This window comes from Scyliorhinus canicula, chromosome 2 (genome assembly GCF_902713615.1).
Source record: "Scyliorhinus canicula chromosome 2, sScyCan1.1, whole genome shotgun sequence".
Taxonomy (NCBI): domain Eukaryota; kingdom Metazoa; phylum Chordata; class Chondrichthyes; order Carcharhiniformes; family Scyliorhinidae; genus Scyliorhinus; species Scyliorhinus canicula.
This window is the reverse complement of record NC_052147.1, coordinates 277,067,452-277,092,404: the sequence shown is the minus strand read 5'-3', so window position 1 is coordinate 277,092,404 and position 24,953 is coordinate 277,067,452. Positions and strand designations below refer to the sequence as shown.

At 50.3% G+C, this 24,953-nt stretch overlaps 1 protein-coding gene across 1 annotated transcript in view; it reads right to left on the bottom strand.

Moving 5' to 3' along the window:
• Positions 1-24,243, bottom strand: part of si:dkey-91i10.3 (cytochrome P450) — an 86,579-nt gene extending 62,336 nt beyond the window's left edge. Inside the window, exon 1 of the mRNA XM_038790105.1 lies at positions 24,017-24,243. Within this exon, the coding sequence (XP_038646033.1) occupies positions 24,017-24,226 (210 nt within the window). The 5' untranslated portion in view covers positions 24,227-24,243. The remainder of the gene's footprint in view (positions 1-24,016) is intronic.
• Positions 24,244-24,953: the final 710 nt, after the last annotated feature.

Genomic DNA, 24,953 nt, shown 5'->3' with positions numbered 1-24,953 from the left:
CTTTGATTATGCTGCCCGCTTTCCCCAGGCAGCGGGAGGTGTAGATGGAATCAATGGATGGGAGGCAGGTTTGTGTGACGGACTGGGCGGTGTTCACGACTCTCTGAAGTTCCTTGCGGTCCTGGGCCGAGCAGTTGCCATACCAGGCTGTGATGCAGCCCGATAGGATGCTTTCCTTGGTGCCTCTGTAAAAGTTGGTACGGGTTAATGTGGACGAGACTTCCGGTGGCGCCATGTAGGAGGAAGTCGCACGTTGGAAGGCTCCTGTAGGAGGCTTGATTTTTTAGAATTTAATGCCCGGTCCCAGGGGCAATTTTTTGTTAAATAAGTGCAAGAAGACATAAGGAAGAAAGATGTCCAAAACCCAAAGGAAAGCTGCCGTGAAGAAGGGGGCGAGTGAAGGTCCGCTGTCGAGTGGAAGGGTCGGCTCAGCAACTGGAAGGTTGGTGGAGGCTGGGTCGTTGGGCGGGGCCGCACTGTTCACGGCAGAAAAGGTGGCCGAGGTGATGGCTGTGGAACTTGAAAAACAGTTCGCAAAGCACATGCAGGCGATGAGGAAGGAGATGTTGGCAGCGTTGAAGGTGCTGGTGGAGGAGGGGATTGCCCCAGTGAGGGCGGAGGTGGCGAGGGTATCGGCCGAGGTGCGGGAGCAGGGTGAGAAACTGATGGGAGTGGAAGAGGCCTTGTCGCAACACAGCGAGCAGCTCACCTCGATGGGTGAGGAGCTTCAGAGGGTGGTGGAGGCCAACGAGGGTCTGCCCGCCAAAGTGGAGGACCTGGGAAACAGACCTTGACGGCAAAATCTGAGGATCGTGGGCCTGCCCGTCGGGGTGGAGCGCCCGAGGCTGACGGAGTATTTTGCCAGGATGTTGGCGGAGCTGTTGGGGGAGGCGGAAGATCCCTCTCAGTATGAACTGGATCGGGCTCACAGGGCATGGAGGCCTAAACCAGAGGCGAATGAGCAGCCAAGAGCAGTGACCATACATATATACCTGGACTTTACTGCGGAGTTGGCAAGTGAAGATGTCACTGGAGAACAGCAGTGTGCATTCGGCATAGTGTACACAGCTAAATTGAGGGTGAACAATGAGTTGGGGCGGGCCAAGACCAGTGGGCAGGGTCTGGAGTTATGAGGATGGTTGATAGCAGGAGGGGAGGGGGTTTGAGAGATTCCAAGGGTAGGATAGTTACATAGAATGTGAGGGGTTTGTTGGAGGGAGGTTTTTCAGGATCATCTCGGGAGCAGTGCTCGTGAACTTGGAACTAGGCCCCGAGAAGCCTTTTCCACATGTTAGCCTTTGCCTCGCTGATTGCCCAGAGGCGGGTCCTGTCTTTGGTTAGACTGTTTATGGATTGTTTGTTAATTTGTATTTTTTACCTGGAATGTACAGGTGGATGTTTTGGTCTGTATATTGAGCGGGATGTGGTTTGCGTGAGGCGGAATGTTATTGTATTTATTTGTTTCTTCTTTGGTTGTTTATTGATGAAACGTTGGAAATGAGGAGAATAGAAAGATTGTTTTTAAAAAGAGTCGATGTGGACATGCCGAATTTCCTTAGTTTCCTGAGGAAGTATAGGCGCTGTTGTGCTTTCTTGGTCATAGCATCGACGTGCGTGGGCCAGATTTTTGGTGATGTGCACCCCGAGGAATTTGAAGCTGTCGACCATCTCCACTTCGGCCCCGTTGATGCTGACAGGGGTGTGTACAGTACTTTGCTCCCTGAAGTCAATGACCAGCTCTTTAGTTTTGCTGGCATTGAGGAATAGATTGTTGTTGTTACACCACTCCACTAGGTTCTCTATCTCCCTCCTGTATTCTGACTCGTCGTTGTTCGAGATCTGACCCACTATGGTCGTGTTGTCAGCATACCTGTAGATGGAATTGGAGCTAAATTTTGCCAAGCAGTCGTGTGTGTTATGGGAGTAGAGTAGGGGGCTAAGTGTGCAGCCTTGCAGGGACCCGGTATTGAGGACTATTGTGGAGGTGGTGTTGTTTATTCTTACTGATTGTGGTCTGTGGGTCAGAAAGTCGAGGTTTCAGTTGCAGAGTGGAGAGCCAAGTCCTAGGTTTTGGAACTTTGATATGACCTTGGCTGGGATTATGGTGTTGAAGATGGAGCTGTAGTCAATGAATGGGAATCTGATGTAGGAGTCCTTGTTGTTGAGATGCTCCAGGGATGAGTGTCAAGCCAGGGAGATGGCTTCTGCTGTGGACCGGTGGGGGCGGTATGCAAATTACAGCGGATCTTGGGAATATGGAGGCAATACGCTTCATTACAAACCTCTCAAAGCACTTCATTACAACTGATGTCAGGGCTACCGGACGGTAGTCATTGAGGCACGTTGCCTGGTTCTTCTCTGGCACCGGTACGATGGTGGTCTTCTTAAAGCAGATGGGGACCTCGGAGTGGAGTAGGGAGAGATTGACGATGTCCGCGAACACCCCCACCAGTTGGTCCACACAGGCAGTGGCATAGCGACATTGTCGCTGGACTAGAATTCCAGAGACCCAGGGTAATGATCCAGGGACACAGGTTCAAATCCCACCGTGACAAGATGGCAAAATTGGAATTCAATTTTAAAAATCGTCAATCATAAAAACCCATCTGGTTCACTAATGTCCTTTAAGAAGGAAATCTGTGGTCTTTACCTGGTCTGGCCTACATGTGACTCCAGACCCCCAGTAATGTGGTTCGCTCTTAAATGCTGCTCAGGGATGGGCAATAAATGTTGACTCAGCCAGTGACACCCACACCCCATGAACAAATACAATAAGAGGCTAAATTACAGGCAACTACACCTCTAAAGTATTTAATTGTCTGTAAAGTCCAATGGTCATGAAAACCATGATACAAATGGAAATCTATTTTTCTTTTTTTTGTTGACCCAGATAAGAGACTACCCACACTGGCTTAGCAAAGCTGCAGGATGTACGTTCTCCTGATGGTAAAGCTGCACCTTCGGAAACAGGAGCAAAATGTTAACAGGTCAATAAGTATAGCAGTTTTTATTTTGAAATCCCCCAAATCCTTAGTTAATTGGTGAAATCAGCACCATACAGCTCTTGTATTTGCCTTGCAGAAGTGAAATTGCAAACGCGATAACAGTTCCTCCCCCTCCCCACCACTTCCTCTCCCCCTCCCCGCCACCTCCTCTCCCCCTCCCCGCCACCTCCTCTCCCCCTCCCCACCACCTCCTCCGACAATAGTCAATATGTGGTATAGATTCTCCAGAAAAATATACAAGAACGTTTAATAATATAACCATCCTGTGGCTGAGTCAGAATTTGCTGTGAAATATACATGCCGATAAAACTTTCAGGGTACTGTGGGAAGATTGCTGTGGCGGGGAGGGTGGGGGGGGGGGGGGGGGGGGGGGGGGGGCGGGAATGTAATGTGAATTATATTACAGAACAACTATTCAGGACTTCAACAGAGATGTGATCCAAACAAACTCTCTCCGCATTGAGAGATGGAATGACAAACGATGGAAAGGGCGAAATCAAAGGAGAAAGAGATGGCATTAAAGGCTGGTGTTCCATGGATGAATGGGAAGATTGGACAAAATAAGTCTTTCGCAATTACAGGACGTATAAACACATATAAAAAAGAAGAGCTACAAAACATAAGAGGAAGCACGAAAAAGCGACCAAATATATAAAGTGCAATAAAAAGAACTTTTTGTAGAAATATTGAGTCATGATCAAAGAAGAGCATTTGGCCTATCATATCTATGATAACTCTTGGAGCATTATTTGGAAGACGATAATCATTGACTTCAGAAGCACCCTGTCGTACACACCCCTGTCAGCATCAACGGGGCCGAGGTGGAGATGGTTAGCAGTTTCAAATTCCTAGGGGTGCACATCACCAACAATCTGTCCTGGTCCACCCACGTCGACGCTATCACCAAGAAAGCACAACAGCGCCTATACTTCCTCAGGAAACTAAGGAAATTCGGCATGTCCACATCTTACCAACTTTTACAGATGCACCATAGAAAGCATCCTATCCGGCTGCATCACAGCCTGGTACGGGAACTGCTCGGCCCAAGGCCATAAGAAACTATGGAGTCGTGAAAAGCCAAGGACGATAATCGCCAAGTTACACAGGTACCAGGATCGGTAGAGGGTCCTGCGTTGGGATTGGCAGACCAAAGAGAGCAGTTGGGAAGGACACAGGATACGGGTGTCCCAAGACATTGGGACAGACCTGGCAAAGAACAAGGCCATCTTTAACCAACCGAAATCGGTCCTGAACAAGAAAGGTATACAATTTGGGATGTTTTTCCCAGCCAGGCTCTGGGTGACATTCCAGAACAAAGAACATTATTTCACAAAGAACGTTATTTCACCACCCTGCTGTGAACACAGCCCAGTCCATCACACGAACCTGCCTCCCATCCATTGACTCCAACTACACCTCCCGCTGCCTGGGGAAAGTGGGCAGCATAATCAAAGACCCCTCCCACCCGGCTTACTCACTCTTCCAACTTCTTCCATCGGGCAGGAGATATAAAAGTCTGAGAACACGGACGAACAGATTCAAAAACAGCTTCTTCCCCGCTGTTACCAGACTCCTGTATGATCCTCTTATGGACTGAACTAATTTCTCCACACATCTTTTCTACTGAGTAGCATAAAACACCGCTTCATCCGATGTCTATGTATTTACACTGTGTATTTATCGTATGTCTCATGTTTTGCGCGAATGGAACAATCTGCCTGGACCGTACACAGGACAATACTTATCACTGTACCTCGATACATGTGACAATAAATCTAAATCTAAATCTACTGACCAAGCTGGCCGAGTCCTCAAGGACATGGCAGCTAGACTGTAGTTGTATATTGTACTATAATGCAGGAAAACATCCTTAAGCTCTTCGCGGAGTTTTAATTTAATAAAATAAACTCTGCAAAGAAGGAGATTGTTAGAAGGCGTGACCAAACACTAGCTCAAGAACTCATGATGTGGAGATGCCGGCGTTGGACTGGGGTGAGCACAGTAAGAAGTCTTACAACACCAGGTTAAAGTCCAACAGGTTTGTTTCAAACACGAGCTTTCGGAGCACGGCTCCTTCTTCAGGAGCCTGAAGAAGGAGCCGTGCTCCGAAAGCTCGTGTTTGAAACAAACCTGTTGGACTTTAACCTGGTGTTGTAAGACTTCTTACTAGCTCAAGAAGTGGCATTTAAGAAGGATTTAAAAGAGATATCAGATGTGGCGCAGTAAACGGGTTTAGGGAGGGAGGACATTCCAAAATGTGCAGCCCAGATGGCTAAGGTCACAGCCAACAATTGTAGCCAACAAAGTTCGAGGGACTTCCAGTGACGGGGATATGCCGAGCAGTCACACATCAGGTGCCTCTCCTCCAGTGGGCAGCGCGGTAGCATTGTGGATAGCACAATTGCTTCACAGCTCCAGGGTCCCAGGTTCGATTCCGGCTTAGGTCACTGTCTGTGCAGAGTCTGCACGTTCTCCCCGTGTCTGCGTGGGTTTCCTCCGGGTACTCCGCTTTCCTCCCACAGTCCAAAGATGTACAGGTTAGGTGGATTGGCCATGATAAATTGCCCTTCGTGTCCAAAATTGCCCTTAGTGTTGGGTGGGGTTACTGGGTTATGGGGATAGGGTAGCGGTGTTGACCTTGAGCTGGTGCAGACTCGATGGGCTGAATGGCCTCCATCTGCACTGTAAATTCTATGATAATCTATGATAATATAGTAAAATAGGCATGTTTGGACAAATTTAGCCTGAACATCTGGACTTATTCTCCCCTTAAACGGAAAAGGAAGAGAAAAAGTACAATATTCCGGCAAGCAGTAGCTCCAGAGGCAGCAGGGCAGCCAGAAGCAGTGGAAAAGGGCAGGATCAGTGAACGAGTCGGAGGACCTATGAGGCGAGGAGTCCCTGGCCACCTCCGAGAGACGGAGACCAATGACCCATACAAATGGACCAACTCCGTATGCACACAGAGAAAGGCCTGTTGGCTCACCAGCTGAGAAAGCAGGCAGCCACGAGGGATATAGCCCAAATGGAGATACAAGTAAAGGATAGCAAAGGTGGGCTGTTAGCTGAAACGAAAAAGTTCAACAAAGCATTTGAGGCCTTCTACCGGGGGCTCGCCCCGCACCTACGAGAGGCGATCATAGCAAACAAAGATCCAGTGACCTAAGGGGCACAACACTGCGATTTTCAAATTTTCACCCTGGTTTTCAAACCAAGTTCACTGCCTCCCTGTCTCTGTAATCTCCTTCAGCCTTACAATCCTTCCAGACATCTGTATTCCTCCAATTCTGGCCTCTTGAGAAACCCCGATTGTAATCACTTTATCCCTGATGGATGTTCCTTCAGTTACCTGGGCTGTAACTAAGTTCTGGAAACCTCTTCCTAAACCTCTCCACTTTTAAGACACCTGCTTAAAGCCTACCTGTTTGACCAAACTTTTGATCATGTGCTCCACCAGGTTCAGTGTCCATTGTTTTTACCAATGCTCTGTGAAAGGCCCTTGGAACCTTTTAGTGCAGTAAAGGCGTTATATAAATGCAGGTTGTTGTAACATGGCAGCCAATCTGTGCACAGGAAATTTCCCACAAACAGCAGAGTGATAATGACTAAATATTCTGTTTTGAAGTTGGTCAGAGGGCAATAATAATGATAATAGCTTATTGTCACAAGTAGGCTTCAATGAAGTTACTGCGAAAAGCCCCTAGTCGCCACATTCCGGCGCCTGTTCGGGGAGGCTGGTACGGGAATTGAACCGTGCTGCTGGCCTTGTTCTGCATTGCAAGCCGGCGGAACCTTCTGATGCTCCTGGCAAATGGAGCAGTTTTGGGCCACCTTCTCAATGTCGGTGTCGGGGCCTGGCCACCAGACATAACTCCGGGCCAACATTTTCATTTTGGTCACACCTGGATGCCCATTGTGCAAGTCTCTCAGTATCAGCTCGTGTCCTTTTTCCAGGACAATCACACGCGTCACCCACAAGAGGATGCCGTCTTTCAGGCTAAATTCTGACAGCTTGGAGGAAAATGCCCGCAACTCGCCTGGGAGCTGTCGATGCTGCCCACCATACAGGACTATGTGCCGAAACTTTGACAGGACTGGCTCCGTCTGGGTCCACTCACGGATCTGTGATGCCGTGACAGGCAAGGAGTCCATAAAATTTAGGGTTGCAACCACCTCACCGGTCGTGGGGGTCGACATGGGGCCAGTCAACAAAGGCAATCGGCTCAGTTCATCGTCATTTGCTATTTGGGTCCCTGGTTTATGCTCCAGAGAATACTCGTAGGCAGCGAGCAACAAAGCCCAGAACTGGATCCATGCGGAATCAATGGGTGGTATTGGCTTATCCTCTCTGAAAAGTCCCAGCAGAGGCTTATGATCAGTCACGATAGTGACGTGGCAGCCGTATACGTACTGGTGGGAGCGTTTCACCACAAAAACCACTGCCAGGATCTCCCTCTCGATCTGCGCGTACTTTCTTCCCGTTGCAGTCAATGTGCGGGAGGCGAAAGCTATCGGCCGCTCGGCCCCGTTCTCCATCTTGTGGGATAGGACGACCCCAATACCATACGGGGATGCATCACATGTGACGAGCAAAGGCTTTCCAGGATCATAGTGGGTTAGTAACCCAGACGACGACAATTGTTTTACCCGCCGGAAAGCGGTTTCTTGCGGCTGACCCTAAACCCAGGTGTGATTCTGCTTTAGCAGAAGGTGCAACGGGGCCAGCGTAGTTGCCAGATTGGGGAGGAACTTTCTATAATAGTTTACGAGGCCGAGAAACGAACGACGATGCAAAGTGTCAGTCGGGGCGGGGGCCTGTTGAATCGCGTGCACCTTCTCTGCGACGGGGTGCAAACCTTCGCGGTCCACCCGATAACCCAGTTAGACTACTTCCTTCGCCTGAAAGACGCACTTTGTACAACGTAAACGGACTCCAGCCTCTGAAAAGTGTCTAAGGACAGCCTCCAAATTTTCCAAATGTTCCTGCTCCGATGTCCCTGTAATTGAAACATCGTCTAAGTAGACAGCGACACGCGGTAAACCTCTCAAAATGCCCTCCAGAACGCGTTAAAAAATAGCGCAGGCAGAGGATACTCCAAAGGGCAACCGTGTGTATTCATACAGGCCCCGGTGTGTATTAATAGTTACATATGGCCGGGAGGCAGGGTCCAGCTCCAACTGTAGGTAGGCGTGACTCATATCTAATTTTGTGAACGAGAGTCCGCCTGCAAGCTTCGCGTAGAGATCCTGAGGCTTTGGGTCTCGGTCGAGTCGGGAAGCCGTATTCACTGTAAGTTTATAGTCGCTGCACAAGCGAACTGTGGCATCTGGCTTCATTACAGGTACAATTGGTGCTGCCCAGTCAGCGAAATGGACGGGCCTGAAAATGCCCAGGGACACCAAACGAGTGAGCTCCCCTTCTACCTTCTTGAGCAAGGTGTAAGGCACGGACGCGCCTGGAAATAGCGCGGCGTGGCTCCTGGTTCGACTTGGATACGGGCTACGGCCCCTTTTATTTTCCCCAAGCCAGGCTGGAATACATCTGGGTATCATCCTAGCACCTCAGTCAACTCTCCAGAAACTGTTTGGAGGATGTGCTGCCACTGCAACTGCAAATGGCGCAACCAATCCCGACCCAACAGGCTGGGCCCATGGCCACGCACCACAATAAGTGGGAAACGCCCCTCCTGGCATCCATAAACAGCAGGGGTCATCATAGTTCCTGCAATGTCCAATGGTTCCCCTGTGTAGGTGGCCAACCTGCCTGTGTATCTGTTAATGCAAGTGTCTGTATACCCTGCTTGATGCGGTCGTATATCCTCTTGGCGATCACGGCGACCGCTGCGCCAGTGACCAACTCCATCTCAACCATTGACCCGTACTGTCAGCTTAATGGGGGCCACAATGAGAGCTGCCGCACAATGCAGCTGCAGGCAGTTGTCCTCCGTCTCCACGTCTTCGGGAGTAGTCGCAGCAGGTTCATCCAAATGAAAGGTACGGCCCCTGGGCTGGCCCCAGTTTCTGTCGGAATGACGGCACCTCTGGCGCCCCCAGGACCAGCATCCGTGACGGGGTCAGCGCCCACAAGTCCGACACTGACATGGCTCCTTCTCCATCGGTTCTGGAGAAGGCTCCCTTCAGGGCGGACGCCGCCCCGCCCGAGGTACCGCAGGGGTGCAGGGAGACACTTTTGAACGGAAGGGGTTGCGCCCCAAGGCGTGCACCCCCATTCCTTGTAGCTCCTGCACTCCTCGTTCTGCGCTCTCTCGGGACAATACTATTTGAATGGCCTGCTGAAAAGTCAATGTTGGCTCGGCTAACAACTTTCTCTGGGTGGCCGCACTGTTAATACCGCAAACCAAACGGTCGCGTAACATTTCTGACACGGTTTCACCGTAGTCACGGTACTCCACAACCCTGCGTAACCTGGATAGAAAGTCGGCAAGGGATTCTCCTGGGGTCCTCTCAGCGGTATTAAACCGGTAACATTGGACTGTCGTAGACGGGGTTGGGATAAAATGTTGCCCCACTAAGTTCACAAGTTCATCAAACGTTTTGGTGTCCGGCGCAGCTGGGTACGTAAGGCTCCTAATCACCCCAAACGTATGCGGGCCGCAGGCAGTGAGCAATATGACCACCTGGCGCTCGTTTTCGGTGATGTTGTTTGCCCGGAAATAGTAACGCATCCGTTGGGCGTACTGGTTCCAGCTTTCCAGCGCAGCGTCAAAAACATCCAAACGTCCATACAGAGGCATGGTGTGATAGAAAACAACTTCTAACCTGGATCCAACAAAAATCCAGGGAGGTGGCTTCAGCAGCATAGACAACTTTCCACTTTAACCCTCATCGCCAGTTTGTGAGGGCCACAAAGAATCCAGCACGAGTTTGTAGAATAGAAAGAAATAACATTTATTTACAATTAATTATATATATATAAAAGATATGTATATATAACAGCAGTACTCTCTTGCTGCTCACTCCTCTCTAGCTGGTTCCATACTGCCAGCTCTATTTATGCAGGGACTCTGCTAATGATTTCTCCGCCCCCCTCATTGGGGAAGCTCATACTCACTAAGGATTGTGGGATTGCCATTAGTCCCCAGCCAATGGAAAGCAGATAGGCTATAACACACTGGATTGAATTCCAGACGCAGATTGGGTCCAGACAAGGAACATTCCTGTGAGGGGTTGAGATAGGACAAACAAAACCGCAACTCCCTGGATGATGATGCTACCAGGACTTGATGGTCTGAGTTATGAGGAGAAGCTGGATAGCACAATTGCTTCACAGCTCCAGGGACCCAGGTTCGATTCCGGCTTGGGTCACTGTCTGTGCGGAGTCTGCACATCCTCCCCGTGTGTGCGTGGGTTTCCTCCGGGTGCTCCGGTTTCCTCCCACAGTCCAAAGATGTGCAGGTTAGGTGGATTGGCCGTGATAAATTTCCCTTAGTGTCCAAAATTGCCTTTAGTGTTGGGTGGGGTTACTGGGTTATGGGGACAGGGTGGAGGTGTTGACCTTGGGTAGGGTGCTCTTTCCAAGAGCTGGTGCAGACTCGATGGGCCGAATGGCCTCCTTCTGCACTGTAAATTCTATGATAATCTGGGTGCCACACCATCCCCTTGTTGAGGCGGAGCGTCCTGGGGCACAGACTGTCCGACATCTGTTCGAATGACCAGCGACACCTGTACACCTTGGCCCATCGCTGGCCTCCTCCTCTGGGTCCCGCCTTGGCCTGTTGGAGGCCAGGTCTGCAGGGTGTGGGGAACAGCCTCGAGCCTCTGTCGACACTGCTGTTGCCACCTTCTCGGAGGTCTGGCCGCCTGGCCTGACAGCAGCACCAGGATGGCAGCTTCTATGAGGCCCAAGATATCGTCCATCTCATGTAATATCTGTAAGGGATTGGTGAGGGTATGAGACTGACAACCAGCGGTGTCTTCCACCCGGGGACCGTCCAGTACCCCCATTGCTCCCCACATCACCTGCCATCTGACACGCCCTGCCCACGCACCCCTCCCCCTCCCAACCACTCGCAGTAGGTTATCTAACTCCCTCCCTATCTTTGCTCCAGGCCTCAGAAGCAAAAAGGGGCTGCAGCAAACAAGCCCCAGGCATTAAACAAGAAACAGCAACAATACAGTGGCTAACATATGACTTCCAAACATTAAACAACATGCAACAGTACAAAGGGGCAGCACGGTAGCACAGTGGTTAGCACAATTGCTTCAAAGCCCCAATGTCCCAGGTTCGATTCCCGACTTGGGTAACTGCCTGTGTGGAGTCTCCACATTGTCCCCGTGTCTGCGTGGGTTTCCACCGGGTGCTCCAGTTTCCTCCCACAGTCCAAAGATGTGGCCGTGATAAATTACCCTTAGTGTGCAAAAAAGATTGGGTGGGATTACTGGGTTTGGGGATATGGTGGAGGCATGGGGTGCACTTTCCAAGGGCCAGTGCAGACTTAATGGACCGAATGGCCTCCTTCTGCACTGTAAATTCTATTCTATTCTATTAATAATCACTTATTGTCACGAGTAGGCTTCAATGAAGTTACTGTGAAAGCCCCTAGTCGCCACATTCCGGCGCCTGTTCGGGGAGGCCAGTACGGGAATTGAACCCGCGCTGCTGGTCTTGTTCTGCATTACAAGCCAGCTGTTTAGCCCACTGTGCTAAACCAGCCGCCATGGAAAGGCACCTGCAATTTACACGGCCTCCAAACGTGAAACAGAAAATGGTCATCATCACTCAAAAGCTGCCAACATCTTTCGAAGGCGCCTCTTCGCAACCTCCGAGGTGTCCAGTTGAGGTGAGTCGCCACCCTCCTCCTGCAGTCCCGGCATCTGGTCGCCCGCTCCACCCAGTCCTTGGTCCAGGCCACAGAGGCAGAAGAGGCAGGAACGACACACAGCTTCCAGAGACATTGAACAGTCAGCAGTTCAAATAAAAGCACCAGCAAATGGTACTGCAGTTCTTCAAACCTCCAGCAAGTTGCGCAGTTGATTCGGGTCCCCACCCTTCCTTCCAAAGCACCGGCATCAGGCCAGCTGACTTCCTCTCTCCCCGTGCCTGTTATGGGCCAGGGTTTAGAGAACCCCAAAGTGTATCATGGAGTTCACCTGACCCACAACTTTTAATAGATTGTGGTATGGGGAGCACACGGCCCACTCTACAGGTGTGGTACAGCAGAAATGGAAAAGTATTTTTTAAAGCAAAACAATGTTTATTCTATGAACTCAAGTTAACCTTTTTAAAACATACAGTGAACATCTTAGCAACCATCAATTCAAATACAACCCCCAGAGAATACACTAAGTAATTCTTAATAACTTCCCAAACAACATCCAGAAGATAAAAGAAACACCTTTGAACAGAAGCACATTAGGTTTACATTCACTACTGGGAACATTTATGATTATGAATTCACCAAATGATCAAGAGATAGTCTTTTCATGGCAGAGAGATCAACAGTGCACCCGCTCTGTCTGGCTTCAGCTCCAACACTGAAAACAAAACTAAAACACACCCTGCAGCAAACAGCCTAAAACGAAAGTAAAAAACTGACAGACAGTCCAGTTCCACTCACTCTCTGACATAACTGCAGTAATAAACACCCATTTCTTAAAGGTACTCTCACTACAGATACTTATATACACGCCCATTTATAAACACCCATTTCTTAAAGGTACTCTCACATTACAGTGCCCCAGACCACAGAGAAAGAGGCAGTAACAGCGCCCAGACAAGAAACATCAAAAAAGTGTCAGAAACAGAAAAAAGCACCAGCAAGCTGCAAAGCAGACTGCAGACCTTCAGGAAGTTACGCATGTGAAACAGCCACCGCCCTTTCCCCTTCCTTCCTCACTTCAGGCAACAGAATTAAGAGGTGGCAGCAAGCAGCAGTCGTCCTCCTAGCATGCCGCTGTTCAGAGAGACTTGGGTGTACTAGTGCATGAGTCACAGAAGGTTGGTTTACAAGTGCAACAGGTGATTAAGAAGGCAAATGGAATTTTGTCCTTCATTGCTAGAGGGATGGAGTTTAAGACTAGGGAGGTTATGTTGCAATTGTATAAGGTGTTAGTGCGGCCACACCTGGAGTATTGTGTTCAGTTTTGGTCTCCTTACTTGAGAAAGGACGTACTGGCACTGGAGGGTGTGCAGAGGAGATTCACTAGATTAATCCCAGAACTGAAGGGGTTGGATTATGAGGAGAGGTTGAGTAGACTGGGACTGTACTCGTTGGAATTTAGAAGGATGAGGGGGGATCTTATAGAAACATTTAAAATTATGAAGGGGATAGATAGGATAGATGCGGGCAGGTTGTTTCCACTGGCGGGTGACAGCAGAACTAGGGGGCATAGCCTCAAAATAAGGGGAAGTAGATTTAGGACTGAGTTTAGGAGGAACTTCTTCACCCAAAGGGTTGTGAATCTATGGAATTCCTTGCCCAGTGAAGCAGTTGAGGCTCCTTCATTACATGTTTTTAAGGTAAAGATAGATAGTTTTTTGAAGAATAAAGGGATTAAGGGTTATGGTGTTCGGGCCGGAAAGTGGAGCTGAGTCCACAAAAGATCAGCCATGATCTAATTGAATGGCGGAGCAGGCTCGAGGGGCCAGATGGCCTACTCCTGCTCCTAGTTCTTATGTTCTTATGTTCTTATGTTCAAACATACAGGGAGGCAGACAGTTTTCAAATCCGGCCTGAGGCTGCAGCCCAGGCCAGGCCTTACCAGCCGAATGTCCCTCTCTCTCTCTCTCTCTCTCGCTCCTACAGATCCCTGTCGTAGTCTCTCAGCAATGGAACAGAGAGCAAGGAGAGAGAAAGAACTCCCCTTCCTCTTTTCCTTGTCCAAAAAACAGCAGCCTGCAAAGTTTGTAATCCTCAGGTAGGAGCTCACAGAAGACTTGCCCTTCACTGCCACTTGGGAGGTGTGAAGTGCTCCCTTAACTACGACTGCCAATCCCATATTAGCAATAGCTTTCAGCCATGGGGCTAGAGGTCTCCGCAGTCAGGGGGAGCGATGGATGGTCAGGGAGGCTAGAGGGCTGGGGTTGCCCCTGGAACAGGACCACACTATCCTGGAGTTGGCACGGTGGACCCATGGGTGCTGAGACACCCACCCCCTCACCCCTAGTCCAGCCCAGGCCATTGGCGGCAACCCCCTACTCCACAGCCCCAATCCCCATCGATGTCGCCCTACTCAAACTGAGGCTGCCCCCCCCCCCCTCCCCCCCAGTGGCTCCCCCATACCCCTTCGAGCAGCAGGGCTGCCGCAACCCCAGTCCCCCCGAGCATTTTTGCCTGTGAGGAAAGCTGGCTACTCAATGTGGCCGATAGAAGCCGGGAGACCCCACTCCCGGGATCTACGCGGCTCACAACACCTGACGCGATCTAACACGATCTCGCGAGAGGTTGCGATGTGAATCGTGGCCATTGTGGGCGGGATCACACTTTGGCAAATCTGCATGTGAGAGCGAGACATAGAACATACAGTGCAGAAGGAGGCCACCCTGCCCATCAAATCTGCACCGACCCACCCAAGCGAATGTCCCTCTCTCTCGCTCTCGCTCCTATAGATCCCTGACGTAGTCTCTCACCACCACCACACCCCACCCCCGCAACCCAACAACCCCTCCCAACCTTTTTTGGTCCCGAAGGGTAATTTATCATGGCCAATCCTCCTAACCTGCACATCTTTGGGCTGTGGGAGGAAACCAGAGCACTCGGAGGAAACCCACGCAGACACGGGGAGAACGTGCAGACTCCGCACAGACAGTGACCCAGCGGGGAATCGAACCTGGGACCCTGACGCTGTGAAGCCACAGTGCTAACCACTTGTGCTACCGTGCTTCCCTGGGAGCACAGTTAGTCTCACCTTAATATGCAGCTTCCGAGGCTCTCGCGCATAAGTAGCTCTGCCTTAAAAACATTTAAACATTCTGCTTCGATTCCCTATTGCGGAAGAGAGTTCCGGAGACTCACAACATCCGTTGGGATCTATCCCCTTTGCCTCGGAGATCTCGGACGAGCTCCTTTAATACCGATCTGCACAGGGGGGCACCAGATGGAACGGCATTCATGGGAGTCTCCCAGAGGATCGGAAGCCATTTTTCACATGCTAGACATCCAGTCAGGGGTGCCCCTCATGGTGAGTTCGGGCTTGTGGGGGTCGGGGGTCGTGTTGGGGGCTCCAGAGATCGGGATATCATTTAAAATGGCGTCCCAATCTCTCGGTACACTGGTACATCATAATGATTGATCCTTCAGAACCAATATTGTCCTCAATGGCGGCTGCATTGACAGCTATTGCTAATCAAGAGCAGAGTAAGCCTCACGCTGAATTGAAGGAGGCACCTAAGTGGTTAGGAAATAACTTCCCCACTGTGTGAGGCTTGCAATGCACAACCGACAACTCCTGCTGGCTTGCCTGGAATTGAGGCACTGATAAAATCTCAGGTGTGAGCTGATGCAGCCAATAGGTGATGCCTTTATATTTTACTTCAAATGACATTCCTCGGTGATTATGAAACACAGCCTTTTTTACATGTTGCTGAATAACTTCAGGGTCCTTCCGCACAGTTTCATAACATTTGATATGAAAGAGTTTGCAAAGTCCCTCTGCTCGCATTCAAAAGAAAGGATAAAAAGTTTAGACCTCAAGAGGTAGGAGCAGGAGTAGGCCACTCGGCCCATCGTGTCTGCTCTGCCATTCAAGGAGATCGTGGCTGATCAGACGCATACCTCAACTCCACTTTCCCGCCTCCCTCCTATAACCCTTGATTCCCTGACTGATTCTAAATCTATTTCATCCTTGAGCATAGTTAAAGACCCAGCCTCTACAGCTCTCTGCCGTGAAGCATTCCAGAGATTCACTACCCTCCTCCTCATCTTAAATGGTGCCCCTCCCCTCCCCTTACTCTGCGATTATTCCCTCTGGTGATAGATGTTTCTCACCTCCATCCATACAGATTCCATGTCCTGATTTTCCCAGCCAATTTCCTTCCTCACTATTGCATTGATTTCCTCCTTTACTAACAACGCTATCCGACCTCATTTCCCATTTTGTATGTCCTCCCTAAATAATGAATACCCCTGGATGTTCAATTCCCAACCTTGGTAGCCCTGCAGCCAGGTCTCCGTAATTGCGACTATATCTTAACCGTGCCGCCTGCTCCACGTTTGTGCGAACCATTACTGAACGGCACCCGGCTTGATCACCCCCAGTGTGGGCGGGATCCTGATCTCAGTGCCTCGTGGAGGTCTGGATAGATCTCGGCAGGCATACCGGGCTGCGCAAATCTTCACTCAACAACTACCGGCCACATCACGTTCCCATTTGGGCACGACGCAGCCAGAAGATGGCGTCCGGCGTGCGAGGTGACTGAATTTAAGCGGGAGCCATAATTGTGATTTTTCTGACGCAGGATCGAGCTGCAGAGAGTAAGCCAGTGGCACCTTGGTGGCCTAATGCCTTCCTGTAGCTGGTTACCCCGCGTAAACACGTTTGCATTCCACAAATATTCATTCGCGTAAAACCTTAAAGAATCGCGTCCAAGTCAGTACGCAAATTTTGTGTCGCCAAGTTTACTTTTGTTTGAAGGTGGCGTGCAACAGTTGCTTTTGTGGAATCGAGTCTGACCTCAACGGTTTTCTCCTTGAGCTCTGCGTCCAGAAGGGAGGGAATCAGGAGGAGGGCAGCTTGCACAGAGGCTCAGGGCCAGTGGTGGCGAGTCGATAGGGGGGGGGGGGGGGGGGGGGGGGGGGCAGTTTTCAGGGCCAGGGAGAAATGCGAGAGGGATCAAAAAAAGAGGACGGAGGGTGGGGTCAGAGACACAGAGGAGCGAAAGAGGAAAGAACACAATGGAAGAAATGGGGTGACAGAGAATTCCCGCGATCCACCACCCTCTGCGAGAAGACATCTCTACGCGCCTCAGTTTGAAATGACCGACCCTTTATCTTGTAGCTCTGTCCTCTTATTCGAATCTCTCCCACTGGTGAAAACATCTCACCCTGTCAAGCCTCCTCAGGATGTGATATGTTCGAATGAGGTCACCCCTCACTCTTCCAAACTCCCAAGGAATACAGCCCCAGGCTATTTAGTCTCTCTGGATAGGGCAACCCTGTCATCCCAGGAATTAGCCTGATGACTCTCCTTTGGACTTCCTCCAATGTTCCTATATCAGTTTTGAGGTAAGGGGACCAAAACTGTACACCGCATTCCATGTGAGGCCTCACCAGCACCCTCTCCTATTGTAACAAAGCCTCCTATTCCAACCCCTTCGTATTAAAGGCCAAAATGCCGTTTGCCTTGTCAACTACTTGTTGGACCAGCCTGCTAGTTTTTTATGATTCATGTACTAAAACGCCTAGATCCCTCTGTACTTCACTCACCTGTAATCTCTCGCCACTTAAATAATAACCTGCCTTTCGATTCCTCCTACCAAAGTGCACGACCTCACATTTCTCCACATGAAATGAAATGAAAATCGCTTATTGTCACGAGTAGGCTTCAATGAAGTCACTGTGAAAAGCCCCTAGTCGCCACATTCCGGCGCCTGTCCGGGGAGGCTGGTACGGGAATCGAACCGTGCTGCTGGCCTGCTTGGTCGGCTTTAAAAGCCAGCGATTTAGCCCAGTGAGCTAAACCAGCCCCCTTAGATGTGCATTAAACTCCATTTGCCAGGTTTCGCCCAGTCATCCAATCTATCTATATCCCGTTGCAGAATCACAATATCCTCAACACGATATGCCTTCCCACCTATTTTTGTATCAGATGCAAATTTGGAAAGCTTACATTCTGTTCCGACGACAGGCCATTCATGTAAATAATGAACAATTGAAAATGAAAATGAAATGAAAATCGCTTATTGTCACAAGTGGGCTTCAAATGAAGTTACTGTGAAAAGCCCCTAGTCGCCACATTCCGGCACCTGTTCGGGGAGGCTGGTACGGGAATTGTGAGCCAAGTACTGATCCCTGGGGTACTCCACTAGTTACATCTTTACACTCTGAAAAGGACCCATTTATTCCAACTCTGTTTTCTATGTGACAGCCAGTTTTCAATCCATGCTAACATACTTCCTCCAATTCCATGGGCTTTTACGTTATGCGGCACCTTGTCAAATGCCTTTTGGAAATCTAAATACACTAGATCTACAGGTTCCCCTCTATCGAATTTCCCTATTAGATCCTCAAGCAAATTTGGCAAACATGCTTGGTTTACCTTTCATAAAACCATGTTGACCAGGTTTGATTACATTCAGCTATCCAAAATGATTAGCTGTTTCCTCTTTGATTATTGATTCCAGCGTCTGATCGATAATAGAGGTTTGAGCTAACTGACCTGTTCCCTGCCTTTTGCTTTTCTTCCTTTTTGAATGAGGGAGTCACATTGGCTGTTTTCCAATCTTCTGGGACCCTCCCGGAATTTAGCGAGTTACAAAAAACTTCAACCAATGGGTTCACGATCTCTGCCACTTGCTTTAAAATCCTAGGGTGCTAAGGCAGCTCGGTGATGCAGTGGTCAGTACCGCTGCCCCACCCTGCCGAGGACCCGGGTTCGATCCTAGCCGCGGATCACTGTCCGTGTGGAGTTTGCACATTCTCCCCATGTCTGGGTGGGTCTCACCCCCCACAACCCAGAAGATGTGCAGGATAGGTGGAATGGCCACACTAAATTGCCCTTTAATTGGAAAAAATAACAATAATTGGGTACTCTAAATTTATTTTAATAAAACCATAGTGTGCAGTTCATCAGGTCCTTGAGTTTTTCTAATACTTTATCCCTTGTGATTGAGATTTTTGTAAGTTTTACAATGTTATTTAAAGTCAGCCCATCTGATATCTTAGGGATATTCGCAATGTCTTCCACGGTGAAGACTATTTAGCATTTCTGCCATTTCTTTGTTTGCTCTTATTAATTCACCAGCCTCGTTCAGTAGAGGTCCCACATTTACCTTAGCCGCCTGCTTCCCGATTTATATATCCATAGAAACTCCTACTGTCTGTTTTTAGACGGCATGGAGGTTTTCTCCCCAGATTCATTTTCTCCCTTATTTTGAGCTTTTTAGTCTTTGCTGCTGGATCCTAAAAACTTCCCAGTCGTGGGGTCTACCACTATTGCACAGTAGCACAGTGATTAGCAGTTGCTACACAGCGCCAGCGCCTACTTGTGACAATAAAGATTATTATTATTTTGTATATCCAGCTTTGCAATTTAGCATTATCCTTGACCCCCTTTGTTAACCGTGGATTTTGCCTCTTTCTCGTGGAATCCCTCTTTTTCACTGGGATAAACTCCTGCTGAGCATTATGGACCAGCTGCTTGAAAATCTGCCATTGCTCATCCACTAACCTGCTTCTCAGCTATTTTATCCAGTGCACCTTTGACAAAGCCTCCCTCATGGGACCATAAGACATAGGAACAGAATTAGGCCACTCGGCCCATCGAGTCTGCTCCGCCATTCAATCATGGCTGACATTTTCTCATCCCCATTTTCCTGCCCTCTCCCCATAACCCCTGATCCCCTTATTAATCAAGAACCTATCTATCTCTGTCTCAAGGACACTCAGTGATTTGGCCTCCACAGCCTTCTGCAGCAAAGAGTTCCACAGATCCACCACCCTCTGGCTGAAGAAATTCCTCCTCATCTCAGTTTTGAAGGAATGTCCCTTCAGTCTGAGATTGCGTTCTCTGGTCCTAGTTTCTCCTACAAGTGGAAACGTCCTCTCCACGTCCACTCTATCCAGGCCTCACAGGCCTCACACCATTGTAATTGTCCTTATTTAAGTTGAAGCCACTGGTTATGGACCTATGGCGTTCACCGTCTAACTGCATCCAGAATTCTATCGTATTGTGGTCACTACCCCCCCCCCCCCCCCCCCCCCCACCCCCACCCCAGGGAAACCTTAACCGCAAGATCCCTGAATAATCCTTCCTCATTACACAAAGCCAAATCAAAAATAGCCCATTCCCAGGGAGGTTCCACAACGTACTGCTCCAAAAACCAAACCCTGAGACACTCCACAAATTCTCCTTCTAAACTACCCATGCCAATTTGGTTTGTCCAATTAATATGCAGATTTAAATCTCCCATGATAGTTGGAGTTCCCTTAAAACATGCCCTTGATATTTCCTCATTTATGCTCTGACCTGGTCAGATTGACCACATTTTGTGGGTCTATAGACTATTCCCACCCTTGTCATCCTTCCCCTGCTATTCATGATCTCTGACCACACCAGTTCTACATCACTATCCATTGCCTTTATAACATGACTACTCTGAAATGTTTACTGATTTTCAACGCTGCCCCACCTCCTTACATTGTACACCCAGGAATGTTGAGCACCTAGTTCTGCAATCACGTTTCCGTTTTAGCTAATATGCTTTAACTCATACGCTGCTCTTTCAGTTCATATATCGTGTTACAAATGCTTCATGCTTTCTGATAATTTTTTTTTAGCTATTATCCTTTTATAGTTGTTTACAACTCTGGTTTGGCTCGGTGTTGCATTTTTTTAAATGTTTCCTGCCCCAGCCTGTCACACATAGAGTCATGGAATTTACAGTGCAGAAGGAGACCATTGGGCCCATTGAGTTTGCACCGGCCCTTGAAAAGAGCAACCCGCCTAAGCCCACGCTTCCACCCTGTCCCCACACCTCTACCCTAACCCCGTAACCCCACCTAACCTGGACATTAACGTCTATTTAGCAGAGCCAATCCATGGACTGTAGGAGGAAACCGGAGCACCCGGAGGAAACCCACGCAGACACGGGGAGAGCGTGCAGACTTCGCACAGCCAGTGACCCAAGCCGGGAATCGATCCTGCGATCCTGGAGCTGTGAAGCAACTGTGCTAACCACTGTTCTATCGTGCTGCCCGTGACAGTCAGGTCCCCTCCCCCCTCCCCCAACAATCCTGTGCCACTGCTCCCTCATATACCCCTGATTTTTTTAAAGCTTCCACCTTGGAACCCCCTCCTAATTAGAGCTCTTAGATGAGTTCTTGGTGTAATATAGTGTTCGCATGATCTGCCCCTACCTGGCTTTCTGTTGACACTCAGACTGATCATTAACCTGCACTCCTACCTTTGACTTTGACTTCCTAATTTTCCAAGCACCTGATCCCTCGCCCTCACTCTTTAGTTTAAAGCCCTCTCTCTACTTCATAGTTAAACGGTCCACAAGAACACTGGTCCCAGCGCAGTTCAGATGTCGGCCGTCCGAACCCCACATATCCCAGTACTGACACCAATGTCCCACAAACCATACCACTACTCCCACACCAGTCTTTGACCTACGTATTCATTTCTCTAATTTTACGTAACTGTTGCCAATTTGCATGTGGCTCGGGTAATAATCCAGAGATTATAACCTTGGACATTCTGTTCTTTAATTTGGTGCCTAACTCCTCAAACTGCCGACACAAAACCCCCTTCCTCGTTCTACCATGTCATTGTTGCCTACATGGACCATGACTACAGGATCCTCTTCCTCCCAAGCAAGTTCCTCTCCAGCCCTGAGCCGATGTCCTGAACCCTGGCACCAGGCCTGCAACACAACCTTCGAGACTTCAATCTTGGCTCCAGAGAACAGTGTCCATTCCCCTGACTATACTATCCCCAACTAAGACTGCATTTGTCTTTTCTTCCCCCACTTGAACAGCTCCCTGAATCACGGTGCCGTGACCGATTTGCTCATCCTCTCTACATCATCCACACAAGGGGCAAGACTCTCACACCTGTTGGACAGGGGCAAGGGTTCCTGCAGTCCTTCCCCTTGGACCCTTCTACTTGCCTCACTTCAGTCACACCCTCCTGTCCCTGACCCTTGATAGAATTTAAGGCAGTTAATCTAAGAGGTGTGGTTGCCTCCTGCAACTCTGTATCCAGGGAACTCACCCCCTCCCTGAAGTGTCGCAATGTCTGAAGCTCAGACTCCAGCTCACTAACTCTGAGCCCAAGTTCCTCGAGCAGCCAACACTTACTTCAGACGTAACCGCAATGAAGCACAATGGGTCCACCAACTCCCACATGTTACAGCTACAACACATCGCCTGGCACCGCATCCCCATTTTATTTCATTAGAATTTGTTGAATTTAGAATTTCAATTTGTTTTGGAGTGCGGGGTGGTGGGGTGGGGGCATCCATATGGCCGATGTCACTCTGTGCAACCACGGGCCAGGGTGGGAGGTTAGTGCGCTGAGCAGCAAGATGGCTGCCTTGCAGGCCACGGAGGCAATGGAGGTCCGTGCCTGCACACCCTGATCTCGGGGCGGTCACCCTGACCCCACGGCCCATTCCCTGATCGACCCCCCCCCCCCACTACTATCCCCCTGGCCCTGGCAGATGCCCACCCCCACTTCCTGCAGCCAGCTCTGCCAGCAGCAGGGTTGGCAGCCCTCGGTCTTGCCACTGGGAACATGTCCCACCTTCTCTCTCTCCCTCAGCAGCCATGGCATCCGTTTCCCGGTTTTTAGAACCACAAGCGAAACTCGCCATCAGTAATGCCTCCTGGCGGAGGTGGGGCATCGCGGGAGCCCCGGAGAATAACGGGATGGCCCGTTAATGATATGCATGCAAACGGCGTTTACCGTACGTGCAGAGTAGAACTCATTGATGCCACGGGCAAGGCTCCGGAACATGGTATTCCGTCGGGTGTCCAGCGGCAGCCACGAATTTCGGCTGACGCGCAATTCTCCGCCCAATTGCGCTTCCGGCTTCGCTGGACAGAGAATCCGGCGCTTGATGTGCTTCTGCACACGTGCATTGTAAACCTGCCCTTGTATCCATTAATTGCATCCCATTATTCATCTACTGATATCTGATATGGTATTAACTCCTTCACTTCCACTATCCAACAATCTCTTTGCACCCTATTCATAGAATGACATAGAATTTACAGTGCAGAAGGAGGCAATTCGGCCCATCGAGTCTGCACCGGCTCCTGGAAAGAGCACCCTACCCAAAGTTAACACCTCCACCCTATCCCCATAACCCAGTAACCCCACCCAACACAAAGGGCAATTTTGGACACTAAGGGCAATTTATCATGGCCAATCCACCTAACCTGCACATCTTTGGACTGTGGGAGGAAACCGGAGCACCCGGAGGAAGCCCACGCACACACGGGGAGGATGTGCAGACTCCGCATAGACAGTGACCCAAGCCGGAATCAAACCTGGGACCCTGGAGCTGTGAAGCAATTGTGCTATCCACAATGCTACCGTGCTGTCCCCTTTAACCTGGTAAGAAGTCTTCCAACACCAGGTTAAAGTCCAACAGGTTTGTTTCAAACACGAGCTTTCGGAGCACTGCTCCTTCCTCAGGTGAGCCCTCAGGAATTCACCTGAGGAAGGAGCAGTGCTCCGAAAGCTCATGTTTGAAACAAACCTGTTGGACTTTAACCTGGTGTTGGAAGACTTCTTATTGTGCGCACCCCAGTCCAATGCTGGCATTGCCACATCATGGCCCTTCAACCTGAACTGACACGCCCCTGCCACTTTATAATCCCACTCCCCCCCCCCAAACAAATTCTCAATGTGCCATGGTGGGGTGTTTGCTGGGTCATAGCCCAGACCTCTCCCCATTACATCAACCCTGGTCTCTTAATCTGCACTGTACAGAGTGCATGTAGCTCTGTGCAAACACTTTGCTGTTGTGACAATCTGAAATTTTTGGCCACACACAACCCACCCACACCCCCCCCCCCCCCCCCCCACAATCCACCCACCCCCACCCACCACACACAACCCACCCCCCACACAACCAAACCCCCCCACCCACACACAACCCAACCCCCCCACCCCCACACAATCCACCCACTCCCCACCCACCCACACACAACCCACCCCCCCACACACAACCCCCCCACACACACACAACCCTCCCCCCCACCCACACACACACACACACAAAACCCTCCCACCCACCCACCCACCCACACACACACACACACACACAACCCACCCACCCACCCACCCACACACACACACACACAACCCAACCCCCACCTTACCTGAAGTTCGTGCGTCTTCTCGCTGTATCCTTTGACGAAGTGATAGTAGATGTTGGAGAGCAGTCCGTGCACGGGAAGATCCCGGCCGCTTTTCAGCCCCTCGGCCGGCTCAGCGTGTGCCGCCCTGCCGCGGGCGGGCGGGGGCAGCGCCTGAATCCCGCGGGGCAGCCGCCACTGCCCGGGCACCGGGAGGCGCTGCCAGAGGGGCATGTCCCAGATTCTGCCCCCTCTCCCCACCCAAAACCAGAGCCTGACCCAGCCCCCAGCCCCCAGCAGCCTGACCCAGCCCCCAGCCCCCAGCAGCCTGACCCAGCCCCCAGCCCCCAGCTGCCTGACCCAGCCCCCAGCAGCCTGACCCAGCCCCTTCTGTGTTGTTGGTCCTTTGCAAACGCCGCCGAGTTTGACACAGCACTTTGCTCAGTAATCTCTGGGCCTGGGCCAACACTTCTTGTGAGTTGCCAATTGATGAATGCCACAATGTCAAAACAGTACTTTGACCTGGGGGGGGAGGGCAATGAGGGATCAGAGGAGGAATTTTGTGTGTGTGTGTGTGTGGGGGGGAGAGGGGGGGGGGGGGGGGGGGGGAGCGTGGAGGGGACTTGAGGTCCATGGATGGGGAGGTGAGGGGGGTGATTTTACTTTAACTGGGGCAAAGTACTGGGCAACTTTTTAAACACCGAAGAAAAAATGCTGGAACATCTTAGCAGGTCTGGCAGCATCTGTCCGGAGAGAAAAGAATCATAGAATTTAGTGCAGAAGGAGGCCATTCCGCCCATCGAGTCTGCACCGGCCCTTGGAAAGAGCACCCTACCCAAGCCCACACCTCCACCACTCTCCCCATAACCCACCTAATCTTTTTTTGGACACGGGGGGCAATTTAGAATGGCCAATTCACCTAACCTGCACATCTTTGGACTAACGCATCGAGTCCAGGTGA